The 24,608-nt window shown below is 36.4% G+C and overlaps 2 protein-coding genes and 1 pseudogene across 15 annotated transcripts; 1 reads left to right on the top strand and 2 right to left on the bottom strand.

Annotated features, from left to right (window-relative positions):
• Window positions 1-206: 206 nt before the first annotated feature.
• On the top strand, window positions 207-10,345 carry LOC147520617 (putative prolyl 4-hydroxylase 7). 13 transcript variants are annotated; one of them, XM_086592156.1, is made up of 10 exons: window positions 207-822; window positions 937-1,043; window positions 4,088-4,189; window positions 4,491-4,533; window positions 4,898-5,902; window positions 6,422-6,479; window positions 6,595-6,767; window positions 6,869-7,028; window positions 7,279-7,387; window positions 8,703-10,345. In XM_086592156.1, the coding sequence occupies exons 7-9, from the start codon at window positions 6,618-6,620 to the stop codon at window positions 7,380-7,382; spliced, it is 414 nt and encodes a 137-aa protein (XP_086448282.1). In that variant the 5' UTR covers window positions 207-822; window positions 937-1,043; window positions 4,088-4,189; window positions 4,491-4,533; window positions 4,898-5,902; window positions 6,422-6,479; window positions 6,595-6,617; the 3' UTR covers window positions 7,383-7,387; window positions 8,703-10,345. The 13 variants fall into 13 exon arrangements, with proteins under 13 accessions (XP_086448282.1, XP_086448278.1, XP_086448273.1 ...); XM_086592152.1 differs by having other exon boundaries at window positions 937-1,078; XM_086592147.1 differs by having other exon boundaries at window positions 937-3,847.
• A 1,211-nt stretch (window positions 10,346-11,556) lies between these two features.
• Window positions 11,557-12,920, bottom strand: LOC147520616 (long chain base biosynthesis protein 1b-like). Its single transcript, XM_086594967.1, has 3 exons — window positions 12,759-12,920; window positions 12,580-12,675; window positions 11,557-12,408 (listed from the first exon to the last, which is right to left on the bottom strand). The coding sequence occupies exons 1-3, from the start codon at window positions 12,825-12,827 to the stop codon at window positions 12,166-12,168; spliced, it is 408 nt and encodes a 135-aa protein (XP_086451093.1). The 5' UTR covers window positions 12,828-12,920; the 3' UTR covers window positions 11,557-12,165.
• An 8,180-nt stretch (window positions 12,921-21,100) lies between these two features.
• Window positions 21,101-24,510, bottom strand: LOC147520615 (sodium/proton antiporter 1-like; annotated as a pseudogene). The gene is made up of 7 exons (XR_015212735.1): window positions 24,158-24,510; window positions 23,951-24,054; window positions 23,510-23,630; window positions 22,734-22,795; window positions 22,342-22,643; window positions 21,477-21,672; window positions 21,101-21,240 (listed from the first exon to the last, which is right to left on the bottom strand). The product of XR_015212735.1 is annotated as a sodium/proton antiporter 1-like (transcript).
• Between the last annotated feature and the right edge of the window lie 98 nt (window positions 24,511-24,608).

Below are 24,608 nucleotides of genomic sequence, written 5' to 3'. Positions count from 1 at the left end.
ACTGTAACAGTTCTTATGCTCTAGCAAATCTCCAATTTTCTTCTACTTCAGTCTTAAGGTATGACTTTTCTTTTCCAAGTTCATTGATTTTTTTTTCGGTGAATGGAGTGTGGAAGCTAGGGTCTTCCGGATAGTAGCAGTTCTTTTGTTTTTATTGTTCCACCGACATGGATGAATTCTTAGTGAACCGCTTTCTAAGTTGGGATTGAAAGTGGCGAAGAGCTTTCCAAAATATGAAAAGATTGAGATCAGAGAGCATGGATTTGATGGTGGACGGTTTCTACGGATTCGGGTGACAGTGGACCTTCTCCAACCATTACGAAGGGGAGTTACGTTGTTGATACATGGAAGGGATCGATGGGTACCATACCGATATGAACGCTTGCCGTCCTTCTGTTACAAGTGTGGCCATCTTGGCCATATTCTTAAGCATTGTCAGCAGGAAAGTGGGGGGCATCCGGCTGATCCAATCGGAAGGCATCCTTATGGTCCACGGCTCCGTTATGAAGGGCCCATCGGCAAGAGAGTTGAAGTCTTCTTTCCTGGTGAAGTCAGACTGAAGTGTAGCTGAAGGAGTGATCTACGAATAGGAGTTTGCGGGAACTGACTGATAAAGAAGGTCAAAAGCTACTTGCACTCATGGGGATGCCATTCAAACAGGGTGGAAGCCAAACTGCTGTAGTTCGCAAAAAGAAGTTGAAGAAACATCATTTTGATTCCAAATCTAAAGGATCTAAAGAAAGGAGGTAAAAGTGAAGAGTGTTTCTGTTACAATAAGTTTTGGACCCATCTATCACAATACTAACCAACTATGGATTTCCGGTATATATACACTCTTATTCACTTTATAACCCAATATCTTTTTTTCGTCAGTAAATTAAAACTTTGGAATTGTTCATCTGTAATGGTTTTTTGCAATTCATGTTGCATTTTCAGGTCTGGGTATAACCTTGGGTATGCATTTGTCAACTTCACAAGTGGTGTTGGTGCAGTCAGATTTTACAATGCATACCATAAGTTCAAGTGGGATAATACTACATCTGGTAAAGTTTGTAATATAACACATGCTAGGATTCAGGTGAATTTCTTTTTCATTTAGTTTTTCTTAACACTAAAGATAATATAGTCATGGAGAGAAACAAAATATAATATTCTTCATTGGTTTTGTTCTTAGTTTTTTTTTTTTTTTTACTATGTTGTCAGTTTGGCATTATTAACTAGATAACATGGATAGAATAGTTTAGACTTTTAGTTATTATAGCTCCATTGGTTGGTTTTCTTATTGTTAGAATGTATATGCTTGATTTTCTTATTGTTTCTTTTTTGGATTGGTATAGTAAGAGGTAAGTACAATATAGATGTATAGGATGAGATACCCTTCGAAGTGAGTACAAAGGATGAAAAACTAGAAAGATAAAGTTAGTACAACTCCATGAATAGAGAATTTCTTATTAGAATTGGCTATGTTTGGTTAGAGCCTATTGAAGAAGCATTGGGACCTCAATATTGTGGTTAGAAGCAGTAAATAAGCTTCCTGTTACAATTTTACGTGTCTGTTGGCTCCCCTATCCAGCTGTCTAACCCTGCCTATTAGAATGGTTCTGATTTTTGTGAGACCGTGGTTTAAAGAAGCCGTTTTTTGAACATGATTGATCTAAGTGGATCTTGGTAGATGACGTTGGAAGGATTTACCAGGGAGCATTGTTTGGTAGAGGAATAGTTGTTAAGTTGTTTTATGTTCCATGAGAAAAACTCAGACTGAGCAAGAGATCTGTAAGAGGGTAAGGGATGGGAGATGAGTTTGTTGACACAGTGTTCCTCATTAGTGTTAGGGAGATATCTGTGTGAGGGTAAGGAACGGGATATGTTAACGAGCCGGTGAAAAGATAGAACAAAGGAGAATTTTGGATGGGTTGGTTCGAGATGGAATGCTTTGTTTACGAGTGTGAACAGAAAACCGAGGTATAAAACAAATGGCTGAACTCAATATTGAATCCAAGTGACTTGGGTATTTGAAAATACACACGGAAGGAGAAACCGGTTGTTTGAATCCACGAGGAAGACTCATAGAATAGTTGTTAAGTTGTTTTATGTTCCATGAGAAAAACTCAGACTGAGCAAGAGATCTGTAAGAGGGTAAGGGATGGGAGATGAGTTTGTTGGCACAGTGTTCCTCATTAGTGTTAGGGAGATATCTGTGTGAGGGTAAGGAACGGGATATGTTAACGAGCCGGTGAAAAGATAGAACAAAGGAGAATTTTGGATGGGTTGGTTCGAGATGGAATGCTTTGTTTACGAGTGTGAACAGAAAACCGAGGTATAAAACAAATGGCTGAACTCAATATTGAATCCAAGTGACTTGGGTATTTGAAAATACACACGGAAGGAGAAACCGGTTGTTTGAATCCACGAGGAAGACTCATAATGTCTTAATCAGTTCTTTTTTGCAGTCAGGTATCTGGTATATATAATAGCAGTCCCTTTTTCTGCTCTCTGAGGGTGTCCACGTAGGCAAATTTTAAGTACCCACTTTACTCACGCTAAATCAGGAGAGGAAAAAATAAAAAAGGAATTATACCCCGCGATTACAAGAAAGGGGAAAAAAAAATTGCCCGAGAAACTGGCTCAAAATAGAAAACTAAACCAAAAAAAAAACAACCCCGCGATTTAAAAAACCAAAACCTTTCTTCTTTTCTCTTCCGCCGACCCTAAAAAAAAATTCCCAGCACTCAAAAACCCAAAACCTTTTTCGGAAGTTCTCCATGTTCAGGAGTGGCAGTCCTTTTAGGAGCCGAAGCCCTGCATATCAGAGGAAGAGGAGCTTGAGTAGGGATGACGAGGTTGTTATTCATAAAATGAAGGTACCAGTGATACTGTTGAATGTGACAAGATTAACAAACTTCCGTAAGGATGGGCACCCATCAATCTACGGCAAAAATGTGACTGATGGACGGAAGGTTTCTACAAGGCAGCATGACTACAGTCATTGGTGTGTTCCAGGGGTTCCTGATGCATGGAATGAATTGATATATGTGAGTCTCATCTTACAACAAACAACTCCACCAAATTTAAAGTAAAAGTTTTGTATTTGCTTGGCTTATTTCTTTTTTCTTTTTTAATTATCACTAACAAAGGAAGAAAACATAAAAAAAAGTCAATAAATGAAAGAACAGGAATCAGTAATTAATTGTAACCCGTAGCATATATAAATTTTGTTTAAACTTTTATCTTCTTTATGATCATGGACATATCAAACATAGTAGGGGGTGTGGATTTTACATTCAAGTATAAGTGAAAAGAAGTTATTCGATAAAAAGAACTCACTTTTAATTGTGGTTCAAAAAAATATAAATGTTCATGTATGGCATCAGTAGCATCTCAAAGGAATGTAATTCCTTCCTACCTAATACTGTTTGCATCTCTTACATTGACGAAGGGAAATGCAGTTTAATGCACCAGAATTTTTTTTGCACTTCTGTTAATACATGCTAATTAGAAATGATGAGTATATTATGAAAGCTTATTCTGATGTATAATTCATTAATTAAGTCATCACCTTGGTCTTAATGGATCAGAACTGAGTGTAGATGTTTATAAAGTCCACTTTTTTCACAGTGGATCTTGGGATTAAATTAGAATGAAAGGCAGATATGTTGGAGATTGTGATACCAATAGGATTATGATGTCAGATCTTAGAAAGAACATCGTTGAGGTCTTGAGGATTATGGTACTAATAGAATTTGAGTCAGATGTAGATATACTTCAGAACCAAATTGAACGTACAGTCTCATTGTCCATATCCAATCGTATATCAGAATAAGCTTTTCGAGTACTCTGTTGATTCCAGGTATGTTGTTCAATACTATGTGGCTTATGTATCTGACGTTCAAATATATAGCGACTTGATAAAATTGCCTGAGTTAAGGTACTGACTCTGTTCAGAATGATGGGTTTTGAATGTATCATGTATGTTATTTTGTTATTTGAACTAATTTGATTATTTGTTTTTGAAATAATTATTTTTTATGAATTCAAATTTATCAATGGAAATTTACTGATAGGTTACATTTTTGAAAAAAATGTCTAGGTTACTGAAGAAAGCTTTTCAGTTCTTTGTAATGCGGATGTCGCTTTGATTGTTATCTCTACCAAAGGAAGAAAAACTTTTCGAGTACTCTGTTGATTCCGGGTATCATTCCATTATTTTTTACTCCCTTCAATTTTCATTTCTACTCGCTTGAATTTCATTCCATGGAAATGTGCCCATTATTTACTCCATTATGTTCAATGGATAATTAGTGCCACGCTGGCACTTAAATCTAAATGTTAAGTTTCTCTCTTTTTCAAATTCAGCCTCTTGATTACTTTACCAAGAACAACCCAAATCTTAGTTTCAAATTTGTAATTTTTAATAATAAATAGGTATGGCATGTGTTGAATGGAATTGGTCAAAGCGTTTGTTAAAATGTCTCACAGTCACTTTTATGTAGGGCTGGTGATGGTGATCCTTCACAACATTTGCAACAACTTTAGGTTCGTAGTAACAAAAGTAATGGTTTGTGAATCACTATTGAATTGGGTTGCACATAATTTGAGATTAATGAAGAAAACTTACTTTGATGTACTCATAGCTAAGGTAGTTACACTCTCCTCTCTTTTTATTCTTGATAGTGTGTAACCCCTTCATAGCGTACTTGCAGAGTTTCTTCTCCCAAGAAGCTCTAATATTGATCATGGATTCCAATGGTTCAAATTTAAAATTATACCTATTTTAGTGATTAGAAAACATGTTCTAAAATTTTAAAATGTGTGTCATAATTTTATCATCTAAGTTGACCCTTAATCAATTCCAGTATACAAGTTTCCTTTTTGATCAATTTTTTTTTTATCTATGCAGGTCAAATAATAGATAGCAATGAATATTCTTAATGTAAGTTCTTAAAGATTTTGAACAAAAATATTCCACGTGAGCAGTCAAATATTCTAGCATTACTGATTCCTTGGCTTACGACATGATGTTGGTTCCATTTCTCGGCTTTCAAATTATTAAAACTATTAAATTTTTGTACATTGTCAACCTTTGATTTGAAGATTTTTTTTTTTTTTTGATAGGCTACTTTGCTTTTGATCTTTATAGTATATATCTACTTTTAGGAGAATGTTTTTTTACAATATTTGTTTTGGAATACTACTCACTATCTACAAGGAAACTAAGGCCATCAATAGATCTCCGAGACTTAACTAATAACTCAATGTTTTTCTAAACTTTTGGCATGAAGCCCTTCATAGGATCGCATAACCTATCTCCCTTCTGATAGAGAACCTATCCCTTTTGTCCGTCTTTCTCCCTTGCCTAAACTTAAGGTGACCGTTATATATGTGATTAGGCCGGATTCCTCTTTTCTTTGAATTCTTTTTCAATACCGAGCTTGCCTATCATTCTAATACCACTGAACAATCGGATTCTACCAAAAAGATGGAAGAAAAGATTTAAACAGAGACGAAGCAGGATTTGAAGAAGACTTGGCAAGCGGGGGAATCGAATCAACCCGAACTTATAATGGGCGTAGTGGGGGTGTAAACAATTTGGTTTTTTTATGAACAGGGCAAAGTCTACAGGGGACAGTTGGAAGTCCATTTTATATAGCCCCTGAGGTATTAGCTGGGGGCTACAACCAAGCTGGTGATGTCTGGAGTGCTGGGGTTATTCTTTACATTCTTCTCAGTGGGATGCCACCATTTTGGGGGAAGACTAAGTTGAGGATTTTCAATTCTGTCAGGGCTGCCAATTTGCAGTTTCCATCTGATTCTTGGGATCACATATCTGCATCTGCCAAGGACTTGATCACTGGAATGCTCTGTACTGATCCCGCCCAACGTCTCACTGCTTCAAAAGTTCTAGGTATGTCATGTCTTAACTGCCTATTACGATGTAGTATCTGTTATAATGGATTCATATTTTAGATTCTAAAATTCTACTTTGGATTCCAAGAGAATTGAACTTGCTTACCTGTATTTAGTTTTTCACCTCTTGCACGAAGTAATCAAATGAATATCTATCTGTAAGAACTTCACTTGGACTATAGTGAATTAGTGATTGTTTGATCGACCTTCATTTTGGTATCTTCCCTCCTATGTGTTATAGGCCGATTGGTCCTTTATTTAGTCGTTTTTAATCAATACTAAAAAAATACACTTTGTCTTCTTATACTGAAAAATAGACGAACAAAGTAAAGAGAAACAACCAATTACTATGGTATAAGACAATTTGACATCTTATTCGTTCGAACTTATATTTCCATTGGTTTTGTGTTTTTAAACGTAGTGTTTGCTTCTTGGATTATCAAGTTCTTATACACTCTTGCGTTTTCAGTATCACATTTTTAATTGATAGACTATTTAATTTTATTCTGTTGTCAAGGATGATATTGTAGCGAGGATTGAGGACCGTATTTCAGGGTGGACTTTTCTTCGTAAGGGTATTGTGCTTCTGTCTCTCTCTTTAGATTCTAGGCCTCAATTTCATTTTGTTATATCGTTGTTGCCTTTGATCGTGTACATGTACATATGAAAAGATGTTCGTATACTTTACAGAGAATAGTGAGCCTGTTCAAATTATGCATTATGTTCATGAAGATACTAGAGAGCGTCTTGATTACTATGGCGATATAGCTAGACTGGGATTTGACAAGTCATTGATGGCAACAGTAGTGCTGTATCTATCAAATGTCTCTCATGGTGGCAAGACTTTCTTCCGTAAATCAGAGGTATGTGATTGGAAGGATATTCCTCAACACTACTATTTACTTATTAGCTATTATTCCAATTATAATTTCTGAATGACACAATCTGTATATTCTGCTGTCAGTCTACAAACAGCCAACCGAAGGAAGATACATGGTCTGAGTGTGCAAGGACAGGTTATGCCGTCAAACCACTTAAAGGGAATGCTCTTCTCTTCTTTAATGTGCAACCCAACACAGCACCGGATGAAAACAGCTCAAATGCTAGATGCCCTGTTCTTCAGGGTGAGAAGTGGTGTGCCACTAAATACGTTTAAAACTTCAGTATCTTCTGGATAATTATTTATCAGTGGTTGTTTAGATTTTACATTTAAATAATTATTTCCATTATGGATTTAATTTGAGACATTGATTTATTAAAAACATATGTTGTTATAATTCATTTAACAAAATTCATAAATATAGAAATAACAGAACATGTTGGTAGGACTTGGGTTTTTGTAATTTTAATTTCTTATTTCATGTTCGTATGCAGCAACTTGCAAGGTTAAGAATGTCGAAATTGACAAATTATGCGTCCACGGAATGATTACGTCACTCCTCTTTGGTGGCTGCAGATGCTTTTATCTTTTCAATTAACATAGGTGAGGCATTTTTATTGTGTTTTCTTCTCCTTTCACAGTTAGATGGTTTAGTTCATTGTTTATTGCGGCATTTATGATAGTTTTTATGTATATCAAAATTTCTTTTAGTAAGAAAAATTTTCAGTAGGAAACATGAGCTATATATGACTCTTAGTTTAGGCTTGCAAATAGTGCTCCTACCACCGAAGGTACATAGCCAGACGATGGGAAGCAGATACCAAGACATTGAGAAAAACCATGAAGAAGAGAGGAGTTAAGAATTCCCCGGGGTGGTGTTTTGTTGAGGTGGATGATGAGGTGGTTCATAAGTTCATTGTTGGTGATAAAACACATTACACTGAATATAGTGCATCTATCACTACTCCAGAGTTCATACACACTATTGAGCTTGCAAAAACTTCAGCGTACCTAACATGCTCAATGGTTCACTTTAGAGTAAATATTAATTTGGTCTAAAATCTCGGCAGATACCATTACCAAGAGGACACCCTCCTTCACCCATTTACTCAAATGGTTCTGCCACACCATGTTAAATCTTTCCTCACTTAGTACATGAATGATATACCTTTTTAGTTTATCAGAAATTCCATATGTGCATCTGAATATATTTATTTGTTTGGTAATTCAACATAATAGTAAACCTTCGGAATTAATTAGTCTAAATAAATCCAACCTGAACGGCATTTTCATGCAATAAATATTTCCTGTCAAGATTATTTAATATTTATCAGATATGCGTATTTAACAATGGGTCAGAGATGTCCACGGGAGTCCGTCGTGTGATATAAATATAACTGAGGTAAACAATGGATCAGAGATGTCCGTTAGAGCTCAACACACAAGATAACCAAGGTAATTAAAGTGCCTACCAAATTCATGTTCTTTATCTCCTGACGTAACTTATTTTCAGGCCGTTAGATATTAATGTGGTTGGATTATCCAGATTCTGTGATTGTTATACCATCAGCCATTGTCTTTGTTTCATGAGAAGTGGTTTTTGTGTTACATCCTGAAATCTATTGTAAATCCACTTAAATAACCAAGGTAAAGTGCCTACCAAATTCACGTTATTTTTCTCATGGTGTAATTTATCAGCTCCATAGATATTAGTATTTATGACTATCCACAATCTGTGATTGTTATACCTCTAGCCATTTCATTGTTTCATTAGAAGTGATTTTTATATTACAACCTGAAATCTATTGTAAATCCAATTTTCAACTTGCTGTGTGTTTGAAATTTATTTTCCAATCCAAATAATAGGAAATTGTTCGTACTACAAATCAATCAATCTACCTTTCTCGATTTCTTGCAGAGAAAAACAAAATAAGTATGGGAAAAGGTAGGGTTCAGTTGAAGAGGATTGAGAACAAGATTAACAGACAAGTTATGTTTTCGATCAAAAAGAAGGTCTGGGTTACTAAAGAAAGCTCATGAGATCTCAGTTCTTCTTTGATTGTTTTCTCAACTAAAGGAAAGTTTTTCGAGTACTCTGCTGATTCCGGGTATAATTCCATTCGTTTTTACTCAATGAATATCATTTTATGGAAATCTATTGATGCCCTACAAAGAGTGCTAATTGGAATGTTTTGGATCATGGATTGAATGTATGTCTACGAGGAGCTTTTTTTTATGGGTTAAGTAGTATTAACACACACACACACACACACACACACACACACACACACATGAGCCAATTAGGATTCCGCCCCCACTAGATGGGAAATTAGCAGGGTCTCCCCTCAAATACACACAAAAAAAAAACACATATGTCAAGCTGTGAGACGTTGGGCAGGATCAGTACAGAGCATTCCAGTCATCAAGTCCTTGGCGGATGATCAGTATATGGCAATGCAAGGCTAGAGTTGTGTCTACAACAGACCGCTTTACTTCTCATAGCTATGGTCGATAATGCTTGCTACCGAGAAATTCAGAAGGTACATTCGTCATTTCAACCACTATTTATGGATATTAAAGAGATTTGTAGTCAATCAAGAGAGTTAACATCAACTATTTTATTCTAATCTCCTTCTTAAGCATCTTCTATTGTTCTGCCTTTGCTGATGATCGCAAGGTAACACTCTACTTTGTCCTCCACTCCTCCCTAATAAGCCATTTGGTTTTTCCTTTTTTATTGACACACTGGGTGAGAGGCTATATGAAGGGTGCGACCAGGCTTACATCCTCAAATTCGATAGGGAGACAACCATCTGTAGACTGCCCAGTGAAACACAATTGTTAGAAGGGAAAACTGGTGCAGATCAGAAGACTGTAGCAGTTGCAGAGGGGAGGAATGGGCAGGTCCAGCAGACCAACAACCTAAAAGAAACGCCAGTAACAAAGCAACCAGTGGCCAAGCCAGAGGAATTGGGAAAAATGGAGGGGGAAGAAGAGGTAATGTGTAGAGGGAAGGAATCATGCAAGGAGTATATCAAAAATTTCTGGCTGCTATCCCAATTAGAGAATTGCAGGTTGATATCAAGAAGGGGCTGATGGACTCCACACCTCTTCACCATCGACTTCAGATCGAATTTCATTACACCGAGTTTTTACAGCCAACTCCTGAACCACAAGCGGTTGAAGCAGCAGGAGCTATGTTAGCAGTGGTACCAGTTGTGGAGGCCTGTTAGCAATGTTAGCATTGTTGATAGTACTTACTTTATATATATTTCTTTTCTCAACTGTGTGATAGGTTTTGGAAAAATTGGGTTCAAAGAAGAGCCCACTTGAGTTGCGTGACTTCGTAATTAGGTGTTGTTGGTTCTATGTGCTGGATAGGGAGTAAGAACAACTTATCCGTGTGTGATTAGGGTGTTTCTGTGATAGGTCTAATTTTTTATTTCTTTTAACTGTTTTCTTTATAGGGGATATTGTGTACATGAGTGTGTAAATGTTTATAAGAATACTATAAGATAGAGTATGAATGTATAATGAAAATTATAATTTTGTTTTCATAAAGGTTTACATTGTGTATATGGGAGCTCTCACTAAGAGCACATATTCACCTCTAGCACACCACTAGACCATTCTAGAACAAGTTCTTGAGAACAGGTACAATTATTGCATATTAGTTAATTAATTCTTCACGTTACTTGGGAATTTCTCTACTTTTTTGTATCCCGATTTAATCACCTGTGATTATTTTTTCTATAGTTTTTATTTAGTTCCCAGTTCGCTTTCAGATTCCTTGGTTCATAGCTACAAAATAAGTTTCAATGGATTTGCAGCCAAACTCATTGCTAGAGAGAGGAAAAAGCTTGACAATTAGTATAGTACTTAACTTCGACTTTAATAATTAAAGCATAACATCTTACATGCTCTATTAGAGTTGCTACGAGAGCAATGCCATAGTGGGCGTCATGGTCCTCCACCGAAAAATGGAAGGGCAGTTGCGATGGAGGTAAAAATATTACATGCAACAAGTATAATCCCATTCTTAACTGGCGTAGAAGTCTATCCAGTATAAGTAACTTTTGTGTATGAAGCTAATATAGCAAAACATTTTGAACGTTGCCCACCTTAATTTGGTGTAGAAACTACCATATCCTTTATTTAAGGGTTTCTAGCATTGAATGAGAGCTTATATCTAATAATTAAATAGTTGAGGTTTTTCACATTGATTCATTGCAAATATTATGTGCTTTGATTTTCAACTCTATAAAGGTTGAGATTGACCCAATAATTGATAGCGAAAAAAAAACAAAGATTGGCCCAATAACTTGACAAATATCTTGCTTGGAACAGTTAGTAATAAGATACTTGAAGTTAGTCAACAAATGAAAGAACAGGAATCAGTAATTAATTGTAACCCGTAGCATATATAAATTTTGTTTAAACTTTTATCTTCTTTATGATCATGGACATATCAAACATAGTAGGGGGTGTGGATTTTACATTCAAGTATAAGTGAAAAGAAGTTATTCGATAAAAAGAACTCACTTTTAATTGTGGTTCAAAAAAATATAAATGTTCATGTATGACATCAGTAGCATCTCAAAGGAATGTAATTCCTTCCTACCTAATACTGTTTGCATCTCTTACATTGACGAAGGGAAATGCAGTTTAATGCACCAGAATTTTTTTTGCACTTCTGTTAATACATGCTAATTAGAAATACATTGAGATACTCGCTTCTGTTATGGTTGTTGAGTAGTGTTTTCTCTGCCCAACTAGGTGATTTCGTTTTTTTTTTCAGATCAGTTTAGAAATACTGTCAGATGTAGCTTGGTGGTCATATATTGTAGAATTTGTCATAACACTCGCCGTGACAAAAATTGTGTATGTGTCTTCTATTTAGCACCTTCTGTTCTTAGTTTGTTTTGGTCCGAAGACTATACCCATTTATTGCCGACCTCAGTAAGTTGATTTGTTTTCGTTTTTGTCTTTTTAAGGTTTTGAAAGAATGCTCAGTTTCGTGTTCCTCAAGCCAAACTGATTTTGGCCATTTAGAAGACTATATTTTCCGACAAGTACATTTGAAATGTCCAGCGAGGTTTATTTGCTTACAATTCTTTTCTATTCTGCTGCGAAGGTAAAAATTGTAATGCTCCTTTTACTTTTTGTCTGATGATTATGGGGGTGGAAACACCAACCCAGATCCCCAGTTTTACTTGGAATGCTTGGGTAATTATCCAAATCCGCATGGGAATCAAGAAACAACCTATAAGAACATTGCGCCTGTCAGATGGTCTGGTAGGTGTCGCCCTATTATACAAAGACGGAACACCACAAGATCTGGACAGTTTTTTGACATGGCCACAACAGCTGCATTGGTCATTTTATTGCAAAAATATAGAATTGAACACTGTGCTCCCGGGCAATAGCTGGGAAGACTCGAAGTTCACGTACTGGTACAGACAGCTCAGGGTTAGAGCAAACCTTTCCACAAAAGAGCAACATTTTCCCCTCAGTGTCCCAAGCAATTGATGATTCTCCTCCAAGATATCAATAGCACTAATTGCAGCACTTGCGAGGTAAGGAGGCAAGGATGCAGAAAAAACATAGCCAGAGCTACTCAACCACTGCGAATAAAGAAAGAGTGAGGAAGCAAACAAACATTAGTGCAACTCATCATCACTACTTAAAAACAATAAAGGTCGAATCAGTTTTGAATAGCGATAAAAAATTCTAAGAAGATTCAAAGTTCCATTTCCTGTTTGGTAGACGTTAATCAAAACTAAATCAGCACATACTTGATGATCAACCACTCTAACACTTCCAGTACAAAATCCACCATCCGTAGCCAGTGCATATCCCATGGAAGCGGTTATAATATCAATCTTATCAACCTACAATAACAAAACAATAAATATACTAAGAGCACCATTGAGATATCAGCTTATCAATTGAACCAAGTGAATTTCAAACTTACTGGAACACCGTAATGTTCAGTCAAGATCTCTACCAGAACTTCCAAGCACCCCAAATGAGTTGCTCTCATATAGCAAGACACGAAAACGAAATTTCTCCTTCAGTTTGATAATCACATCCAAAGGAGCTATCTGTCCAGAGTTCTGTAATCATTTGCAAACAAAAAAAAGGCATGTTCATATCGTGAACCACCTAAAAGTACAAACCCTCAAGAACATAACACCATATTGTTTAAAATAAGATATGACTTGCAAGGTTATGTTTTATTAATAGTTTTCAAAAGAAAGCATTTGCAAGATCAGGAACTTGCACCATTTGCAAGATCTGTATGACGTCAGTGGTGAGAACAGATGTCGTGAAAGAGATTAACCTCTTTTGAGACTACTACTAACAGTTATTGACTTATTTCTATATTTTCCCACAGGTAGTTGTAAGTTTTTGGGAGAACATATCATTAATAACAAATTTAACATATCAAGTCTTATTTCAGCGAGTTCTCTTAGCAACTTTACATCAACGATTAACGGCCTTATCTCTTTCACACCAACATGATTTTGAGTTCTTCTTACTACGTAGCTATGTCTACAAGAAAGCGATGGTCAACCAAAACACAAACGGGGTGTCAATCAACCCCTCCCACAAATTCAACCAAAACAAACAAAATTCCTTTATAAGACACTAGAATCACTGGACACCCAATCAGGTCAAGAATAAAAGAATTTTTTTACACCTTATTCAACATGTTTGCTTTATTACACTTACGTATGGCATATAAGACAAGATGTATCTGCCAAGGTCTCTCTTTCTCTCAATCTACGATAGTGTGAGTGGGATGACAGCCATGAGGATGAGGGAGGTGGTTATTTCTTTAGCAAGAGGAAAGAGGAGTTAGTTGACTCAACCCAAAAACCTTAAGCCACTAGGTGCCAAAAAGGGCAGAGGCACAGTGGATAAGCTCGGAAAAGGAGAAAAGACTTTAAATTTTCATCACAAAGTTATGGGCTCAACTCACTAAGATTCGAGGTTAGTTAAATCAAGAAGTGGAAAGAATCTTTTTCAGAAGTTGGATCAAAAGCTGAACCCTGAGTAAGCCAATGCCCCTTGCTTAACAATTTAAGGAAATGGTAAAACTAATTTCTAAGATACATGGACCACATAGAAGATATAAGTAAAGAAGGAAAATAGATGTTACCTGTGCCAAATTACACACTCACTCCCTCAAGTATAGATCGAGAGTAAGACCAAATTGAAAGGAAACCTATAGTTCACAGCGCATCAATTAAGGGTCGACTCTACAACCTGCTCAAGGCACTCTCCCATATCCTAAAACTCAGGTGGTAAGGTCCACCCCCTTTTTCCCCTAAAAAAGGGTGCTGTGGATGTAACGCAACACTACATGCCCCTCGACCAAACATAGTACTACAAGTCTACAACTACACAAACATACAACCCCAAGTCCCCAACTGCCCAACACAAAGCACACGACCAACAGTAACACATCAGCTACAAAGACTAAATCACAGTCCACAAATAGCCCTAGATTTGGTTACTTTACTCAACATGTACCGATTGCCTTTTCACGTCAGATCAACAAATGCCTGATCCGTCTGTCAATTACCATGATTTCGATTCTCGGGAAACGATGAACAGAGACTACCAACAGTGCATTGCTGAACCTTTTGGTCCTAGCCATCTCGAGGTGGACTGAAGCACACAGGGAGATATTCTTCTTTATCACAAGGAAAAACTGTATCCTGGAAGTGGTGTTTCAAAGCCTCTTTGCCCTATTAAAAAGAGAATCAGACAAACAAATTTAACAAAGAAAATTACAACAGAGAAGGTTCAACAAAAAAAAAAACATTAGATCATGCATGCTTGAATAAAGCTGCGCGGCATGTAGTTTAATGAAACTTAATTAATTAATTACCTGTAGTTTTGCGTAAGTAACCTCACATACTTTCTTGGACAGCAACTTTAGACGTGGTTCCCCATTCAATAACAGGACTCCCCTAGCCTGAAAAATGTAAATGACAAAATTAAGATAAAAGCTAAAGATACAATTATTGAGAACACATCAAAAAGGCGAAGAAAGGAATACATTGAGAGGAAGTGAGCGAGTGAACCAATGTGTTTTCACTGTAGAAATAGAACAACGTTCTTGAAGATTAGCCTTCGGCTTTAGCTACAACATCCACTTTCCGTACTTGAAATGAGTCATGGTATAATTAGAGAGTCAATTGGAGCAATTTAGTTCAAAGGAAGCTGCGGGGGGAAAAGAAGTAGCAATTCAAATTTGTTAAGTTGACTATTCAAATTTTTCAAAGGAACCGTCAATGTTAAGTTGTTCGGCCCAGGCCCAACAGTAATAGTATACTTATGGGTTTCTAATCTACCTAATTAAAAAATAAAAAATCTAATTTAAAATAAGGTAATTTAGATTTTTTATTTTTTAAATTAGAAAAATAATTTAAAAAATCTAATTTAAAGAGAAGCTCGCTGTTCCAAAATATCAAAATTTAAGACATATACAAAACTAGAACCCTACGAAAAGTGAACTTTCAATCACTTAGTAAAACATAATCTATTAACCTAAAAAAAACAATTGAACTACACATATCGAAAAACCAAGTAGCCTATTTTCTTCATTTTCTCCATTATTTTCAATTATTTATTGACTTCATTTTATTATGTATATTGCGGATAATGGCATGAAAATTAATTAACTTATGTAAAAAAAAAAAATGCTAAAAGAAATTCTAGAAGCGGGACTTAACATTCAACAAGATCCAAATTCTACAACACGTAATTAGAGAGCGGACGATTCAAAAGCACCAGAACATTAAAGGTACCAAAAGACTTATTCTTTAACAAAGAAGACGTCATAGTTAAAGAAATTGATGGAAGCCCAACATATTCTGTTGCAAAAGCAGAGGATTCAGCAGCTTTTCACGCAATACAGTTTATAAAGAATGAACGTGATATGGAAATTGAAGACTTCAATTTCAAAGAACTTATGAAGAAAAGAATAGAAGTTGAAGAGAAACAGAATCAACTCGATATCCTCAAAAATATTATGTTAGATTGTTTGGTTGATGATAAACATAACAAAGATAAAATATATTATCTCGAAGAAAAAATTAAAGGAATGAAGGGCATGTAGAGTTCCATAATAAAGAAAAGAAAACCATGAGGATTAGTACTTTAATACCAAAACTTTATTATGTTGGTCACATAGTATTTTTTTAATGGCCGAGGTTTAACGCTTCTTATTTATGAAAGTTTGTAACTATTGAGTCCGTTATTTTTTAATTTAAATTTATAATCTAGGCAAACTTGCTTTTCAAATTCGACTACTTCAAGTTAAATTGTGTTCGATATCGAAAAAACTATAAGTCATTTGTCACCTTTGGAGTAGGTATTCGTATCATAGCATTGTTTCGTTTGCTGACCTTCTAAGAAAGTGAGTAATTGTAAATAAGTGGATGCACTGAACATTTAACAATGTAAATACTGGACAGTGTCGTCCAAATATTAATGAGATAGAGAGTTCCTCCTTCAGTATTCTAATGCCAAATACCAGATGATCTTTAAAAAAAAAAAAAAAACACTATTGGTAGTGCGAAAGAATTAGGCAGTCAGCAACATTCTTAAATGTCTAGATTTTTTTAGTATTTTCTGGGCAGTTTTTCAAATCTATTATATAAACTCTCCTAAATCACCACAAATTACCACAAAAGCACAATCGATTATGAGTTTCTTTACAATCCTAATGGGGATTCCAGCAGTCGTACTACATAGTCCAAATGATGTCTGTAAAAGATCCTCCAGTGCTTCCTTGATCTCTTTTGACTTTGGATCGTAATGTCACCAAAGAAATAACTCATGTATAATCCCATCCTCTACTTCCATCAAGCTGCAAATGGGTTTCTTTCTAACTCATTTTTCTCTAATCGATTTCCATGGATCCGACAAGCACCAAACAAAGGCTCCACATACCTAAATAGGAATCGTCACAAGGTTTAAGAGCACAAATATGATTATTCCTTTGCCCGACATTAGACTACAAGAAACTCTACAAGAGAAATATCCAAAATAAGATGATTATTATAGTGGCGTGAGCCAACCAATTTCGTTCAAACAACCATAAACCACATCAATTTTTATTTAACAAACTTTTGGAAGGCCGAATGGTCAAACATGTAGCATTCTCAACATGGTTCGCCCTAATGCCATTCCAACAGCCCAACCCAAGAAAATACAAGGCTATTATGTCTGCAGGAACCACCATCCCATGTGGATTTTAAAAAATACCCACTATTCAAATCCTCCGAATTTGCTCCCCGAAATGATATAAACAAACAAGCAATGTGCTCTCCCTTCTGTTAAAACGCAAGTCTACAAGATTGTCACAAAGTTTGGTGCATCACTCCACCATCTATCAAGAGATCGATACATGTATAACTTCTCAACTGTTTGATCAAAATTCTCTTCAATCTTTCACACTATACTTGAGCAATCTATGGTGGACATAGAAGATTGGCCTATTTAATGTCCTGAGAAAAACGGGGACTCCACTAGATCGGAAGGTGGAAGATACTCACCAGCGCAGATGATGAGTCAGAACTACTTCACTATTGAATTCGAAGTCTTTAAGCTGAATCACATTCAGTTTGAGTGGGTTAAGCTAAAAAGCTTACAGAGGGCGTACATTTTGTCTTGATAAAAATTCCAGTATTCACCAATTAGCTTTAGACTTTCCTATACGAAGCCAACCTGCCACCTGAATCTACTTCTAGACGACTACCACAAAGGTGATCCTTACACCCAGTGACCCAGTATCGAGCCATACACTATAGTTGCCTGTTCCAATGGAATCATCTTTAACAAAAGTAACGCTGTTGTGACCCCCGCAAGTTGGAATTACCAGTAACTCTGGACGTAATTTGATATATGTGTTCTTTTGGAAACAGCTAGAAATAAAATATTAGTTTCCTCATTTTAATTTTTCAACTGATGCTCCCCCTTTCTACAGTCTATTTCAAAGATACTACTTTCCTCTTATTTTTTTTGTTTGTTGGTGCTCCTAATAAATTCAATGGAGGCCATGAAATTTATAAAACTGGCATTTGCAGGGGGTGGGGGGAACACAAACAAAAGTAAAAAAAGTTATAAGCACCTTATCTTAAATAGTCAACTCCGTGCCTACTCTTTCCAAAGAGATACAATTAACGAGCTGCGCGACAAAACATGCCTTAATCTCACCCCTTTTTCCGTTTCTTCGGCATGTTTGAGCGTGAAGCGAGAAGTGCCTCAAAACAAAACAATTTTTACCGCAGATAGATCGAACAACCGGACAGAGAATTTGGATGCATAAAAGAAAACATAAAACTTGGCAACCCTATAAGATCCTTCAAAGGCAAAATAAACAGATACAAGCTACTGAAAATGTTGCAAGCAATGAAGCCAAAGTAAATTTCATCAAAGAAAAAAAAAACAAAGACTTAAAACTGGAAAGTGGAAACAACGGTTTCACACTTTCACAACTTCAAAATAGACTAAAAAGATTCGACTCTAAATATTGTATTAGATATTCTATTGACCAAGACCTCGATTGCTTGAAGTGTGACTATCAGTACCAATTTTATCAAAGTGACATAGCGTGAGGCCTTGAGCTCTTGCCAGATTATTAATCCACCTTTTTCCACACGCAGACGGAGCTAACACTTCCTTAAGTTCTGAAACCACCAATAGAGCACATAACAATGCAGCAACACCACCATTTGGTTGGTTGAAGTAGGATACTCAATCCAAAATGGGATTCATGTCAACTTCAGTTCAGACTTCAAATGGGAATACTTCATACTTTGATATAGCTCAATAAATAAGTATAGTGATCTGTTATAATTAACAATCGCTGAATGGGATGCACAAGGACAAACTCAAAGCTTGAGAGAAAGTAGAGGATTCCCCTTGGGTGTGCCCAAGTAGAGAGTTCTTACCGCTTTGTAGTGCTCCAATTCCTATCAGTCAATATACTATAATAACTATGTAGCAAATACTCTATCAAGACTACAGAGAGTCTTAACCAGTATGACATTCGCCAAGTGGTTGAAATTTATCCCTTGAACGGTCGATGTTTCTATTTGATACATTCTATATTTGGCACCATATACTTGAACAATAGAAGAGGTTGGGCAAAGGGTTGCAGACCGCAAGGTTCCCAGGACAACAAAGTGGTATTTAATATTGTATAATAAAAACCTTTGCCTACCGAGTTAGTCTGTTCCAAGAAAATAATCTAACTCTACTAAAAAGAATCCTATTAATACTTAACTTCCTAAACAAACCTATCTATATAAACACAAAACAAAAACACTAATTATGGATATATAAAAATTAAAAGAATGAAGGGCATGGAGAGTTCCATAATAAAGAAAAGAAAACCATGAGGATTAGTACTTGAATACCAAAATTTTATTATGTTGGTCACATAGTATTTTTTTCTGTTAAACACTTATTTTAAACTTTAGATATGCATTAATTTCATTTATTTACTTCATTTGTAGCAAAATAATGTTGTTTTAAAATATATTCGTAGTTAATGTCCTATTCGAAATACAGCATTACAAAAGAAGTCTTCTGATTTCACTGAAGTTCATGCCTAAAACGAATAACCAATGACCAAACCAAGATAGCATAACCTACTTCAAAGCCCATTTGAAAGCTTATAGACAAATGTTTACAATATGTCTTATTTTCAAAGCAGTAAATTTACACCGAGAAACTTATTTAACATTTTAACCTACACTACAAAAAGAACGACTTTACCCGACTGACTATGGCTGTCGCGAAAGGTATTACCCGACAGACCAAAACTGCCGCAAGGCCGTCGGAAAATGCTCGGTCGGCATAGGCTTCCGGCGGTTTTATTGGTCAAAACAGCCGCCGGGTTGAAGATCTTTGCCGACGGACATTCCTATCGTTAATAACCGGCCGGATATGCCGATCAAAACCGTCGGATAGTTCTTTAACATCAAAGACCGCCGGATATTCCTGGCCGCTAAAACCGGCCGGATATTCCCTCTTAAAAACCGGTTTGATAGTTCTCACTGTTATGAACAAATCGGTTAGACCAACTATCACCGGCCGTCCGGATATGCCATACTAGCCAGTCGGGTAGTTTGCTATTAGACGCTTTTATCCGGCCGGGTATTAGTTCTTTATTTAAAAAATATATTTCTTATAATAATTGTTTCGTGTATCCCAACATTACATTCTTTCCTGCACCAATTACATTCTTGCAAGTTCCTACTCAAATGCTACAAACGCGTTAATGTATTCATAAAGAAACAATGTGTTCATAAAAAAACAAGAATAAGACATGTCGCTCACTAAGTATACATATTACTTCTTTCGTAAAACCAAAAATCAGCACCACACCATCTCGTCTAGCAACCAGGTCCTAGTAATCTCTAGTACCCTAGCAATGACTAAGCACCAATTGTTTAGCAACCTGCTGAAATTCAAAATTAGAACTGGGTCACTCTAAAGCACATAGTAACGCCACCATTGAATGTCTAACCAGCTTGGATCTCCGACATGGGCCACTAGATCACTTGACTATCACAAGATTACTAGTAACGCCTCCTGAGAGGTATTTGATATGCCTCTAATAGAAATCTACCCATCGATCATGGAGGGAAACATAATTTCTTATGAATGAAAGTAAATTGACTAGAAATCGCCTTTCCGTTGAGCCTTGCCTAATATGCCATTTCTCCAATCCATCCGCAATGCTCAATCTTCAACACATGACACGGATTGCAATGATGAGCACCATGAAAGGTGGAAAATCAAACTTCCATAGAAGAGCGAAAGCAACATGAAACCAAACTGTCAAATGAAAATCATGGTGAGAAGGCAAGAACTGCACAACTTGATGATAAAAATCTAAAAAGACTCCTATCTAGTATGCCTACTATTTTTCCAGATTACGATTACTCAAATGATGCAAGTGAATAACCCTAAGACTACTAGGAAGCTTACCACAATATGAATTGTGATGGAAACCGCATATATCCGCAACCACCAAAAAACGTTATCAAGAAAAGAAAACACAAAACATGATCTAGTTTTCATTTCATTTACTATCCAAAAACAAAAAAATCGGCAATCAAATTGCGGTGAAAGGATAAATGTAAAGTATAGCTAATCCATACTAGACCATGAACGTAATAAAAAATCACCGTATAGTTTTTCATCCTCCCGAAAGATTGCTCATCGGTCAATACATCACCGATGATGACACTTAGGCCGTGTTCTCACAGACAATGTCGGAGCACTACGAGCCGCATCAGTTGAATTAGCGATTGCTATTCCAATGTCAGCCTTCTTAAGGGCAGGAGCATCATTCACTCCATCACCAGTCATTTCACATATATGTTTCCTCGCTTGCAAGCGTTTCACAATCTCATATTTGTGCTCTAAAACAATAAAATGCAATGAGACGCAAACTTTAAGCCCCATAAGACAAGTCAAAGTTGGTCAGAACATTAATCCCTCCATTCAATTGCAACAATGTCGTAAACACGAGGAATAACCTTTTCTTGAGTACTTGCAACATATAAGAAATCAATTAAGGCACATACAATTAAAGGAATAAAGCCAAGTAACAAATGAATAACAAGTATACTACCAATTTCCATGCACTAATACAAACCTCAACATTATGCTGCCAAAACTCAGAATCTTGAGGGAAAGATGATAAGGTGTACATTCCCATTGTCGCAGCAACCAATGGAACATTATCTATAATTGCAGATACCACCCCTATTGCACTTGCAATGAGCTCAACATTAGGGATGTGGGCATCCAGATAATTAGCCAATTCTCGAAGGAGTCCTGCAGCCTCTAGGCTAGAAAGTCCCCAAATTCAAAACTGTCAGCAAATGAACAATTAAATGTAGAAGAAACAGAAAATGTATCAGTTGTATAGCTCATTTAAGAAACGGAGGAGAGAGAGAGAGAGAGGCATCTGCTAGGCGCACCTAGGCTTATAGTATACAATATCAGGAACTAGATATATATCATATAGAAATAAATGAATATTAGTTTAAAACAAAATTTGGTAGAAAATTTAAGATTATTGAGATTTAAACCACGGAAATTTCTTGCTTTTCATGAAGTGCTTGCAAACCCAAGTTTTTGAGGTTACCATTGGTAAGGGGTTCTTTCCAAACATTTTCCGGTAATTAAATATAGTGCTGAATTTCTGTTCAGTACTCTATTAATTTAAATGATAATCTTTTCAAATGTCTAAGATAGTTCAGCAATTATAACTTCAAATATTCCAAAAGTTAACTACACCCTGGGATTTAGGTGTGCTTCTGGCCTTTTCGGCCTCCGTAATCAGGTTAGACACTTAATGAGTAGGAGCACTCCAAAGTCCAAACCAGATGCATGCACAGACACTTCATTCTTATAGCAATATCGCAAGTATCCATAAAACAAAAAAGTTCAACAACATAAACCAGTTGAGTGCAGTGATTGCAGAGTGCAAAATTTCCAAGAAAGTTCAATAATACCTGCAAACAGACAAAAGGATTCCAAGGAAGAAAAGGGCTCCTTGAGTATCAATGCGAGATAAAGCTTGTGGTACTTTCAACCTCTGCCTTTCAGATTCCCATAATGAATAGCATCCGTCAAAATCCAAAGAACTCCAAGGCCAAGTAGTATACCCATGTAAGGAGGCAGACCAGTGATTGCCTTGAACACTGGAACAAACAGCAAAGCCCCAATGCCAACAGCAAAAACAAGTTGTCCTCGAGGAGCCATCTGTTCAGATGCCAAGACACTGGTAGAGTCCCGACCCTTCCCATCAACCTCGCTAAACAAAAGAATAACTAGAATAATAAGAAATCTGTTAAAAAGAAACCCAAAAAGTATGTGGATGTGTTTGGTTATCCGAGAATCATACCTAGTAAAGGACATAAGAGCCAATGGGACAGCCAGAGAAACAAAAGAAGGAATAAATAAATCCTGCAGGCCAAAAAAATTACTTTAGAACGAACGAGAGAGAATTTGGATTTTGGAGTACACATTTTGAAAGTATGAAGTTATATTGGTCTTCAATTACAGATTTAGGGGCTGTAACTTCTCTCTAAATGCCTTGTGGCTGGATCAGTTTTATCTACTTCTCCATTGGATAATAAACAATTAAACAGTAAGCACCAATGACGGACTGACAGTAACCACTTAAGGATGCCAATTTGCAAGGTTACAGGAACAATTTGTCTTGATGGTTCATATCACAGTTCGGGTTTGTAACTTTAGTTACCTATAGATGGGAGAGTAGGGGTATAAGCCGTATAATGTGTCTGACTGAAACTTCATCTTTAGCATTAACTTTAAGATGATTGTTAAGGGATCCTGTTTCTGGTACGGAATTCCCTACATGAGAATTATGAAGGAGAGTCAACATCCTGCATGCTCGAATCCAACCATGCCAGCTAGTGAGCCAGAGATATTAGCATCCCCAGGTTTGTGATATTTAGATAATATCATCTGGGTCGTCCTGGCACAGTCCTATTTTCTTCCTATTGTGATATTTAAAAACAAAACAAAGAAGAACAACACACAGAAAAGGAGCCAGTTGATATGAATATCCTAAAGCCTTTCCAGAAACAAAAGGGTGATAATGACTATTTTAAACCAAAAAGACCTACACTTTATTAAAAAATAATTGAGAAACACCTTCATTGTTGGCAGGGTAGAGATTTGCCCATGTATCCACAGCATTATTGTGGTAACATCACCGATAGGAGTCCATGCACCACCAGCATTTGCTGCTATCACAACAACAGCTCCAAGGAACCTATTTAGATAGAAACCAAAGGGTAAACAAGTATGAAAACATTAACTTGATGAATGATCAGTGGAACTCTAGGGGGAGTCTCCGCTACTTTATCTTTAAGAGTGGATCCACCAGTATGGGTCTTTAAGTTGTGGACTCAGATGAGCCAATAACAAAGCATTTATGGGGCTGTTCATTTTAAGTCCAGATTACTAATCGAAAGAATGGGAAAAAATTACTTCAAATAACACTTACAATGCTTAGAAATTACTTCAAAAATTACTTCAAAGTTTAGAAATGCTATTGACAAGAAAGTAAAACCAGTAAAGATAGATGATTACCACATCATCAAGAGCAAGTCTGAGAAGTGCAGGTTGCCTCCTATTACCACATACACCACCAACATCTGTAATCCCATTGATGAACTCCTCGTGTAGTTGCATGCCTTGCGTGAAGATCATGAACACATAAAAGATTAAGTTAAAGAATCCTTACATAAATCAAAGATAGAAATTGGGCAGAAAGACAAGCAATTTATTATGGTTTACCTAGAATTCAACGAACCCATAACGAGAGAAGGAGTGAAGCGGCTACAACAAGCCCTGAGTGAGAGAGGGATAACAGTTTTTGGGTTATCTTTTTGTTATTTATTTATTTTTTTTCCTAAAAATTAGGCGTGGGAAATGAAATTAATTTGGCGTCTGGTATTCGGAAGAGATATGCCGATGGCCCAAACTCGTAGGAGCAAATCCGACGGTTTGAAAACATTGAAAAATATTGAAACAACAGTCGGGAAATTACGTAGTCTGTTGGAAATCAACAACAATTAAAAACCGTCGAAATAGCCGACCGACAATAACTCTCCTACAACCGTCAGCCACATCTAAAACAAATGAAGTACCTAGGGAGCTTACCCAATAGATGGAAATATTATACCCGACTGACAAAATCTGCCGGGTACTTCCTACTGATGGAAACCGTTGGATATTCTTTATGGTG

The sequence above is a fragment of the Coptis chinensis genome, chromosome 2 (assembly GCF_015680905.1).
Source record: "Coptis chinensis isolate HL-2020 chromosome 2, ASM1568090v1, whole genome shotgun sequence".
In the NCBI taxonomy this organism is placed as follows: Eukaryota; Viridiplantae; Streptophyta; class Magnoliopsida; order Ranunculales; family Ranunculaceae; genus Coptis; species Coptis chinensis.
The sequence above is the reverse complement of the archived record's forward strand: the minus strand, read 5'-3'. Positions and strand labels throughout refer to the sequence as shown.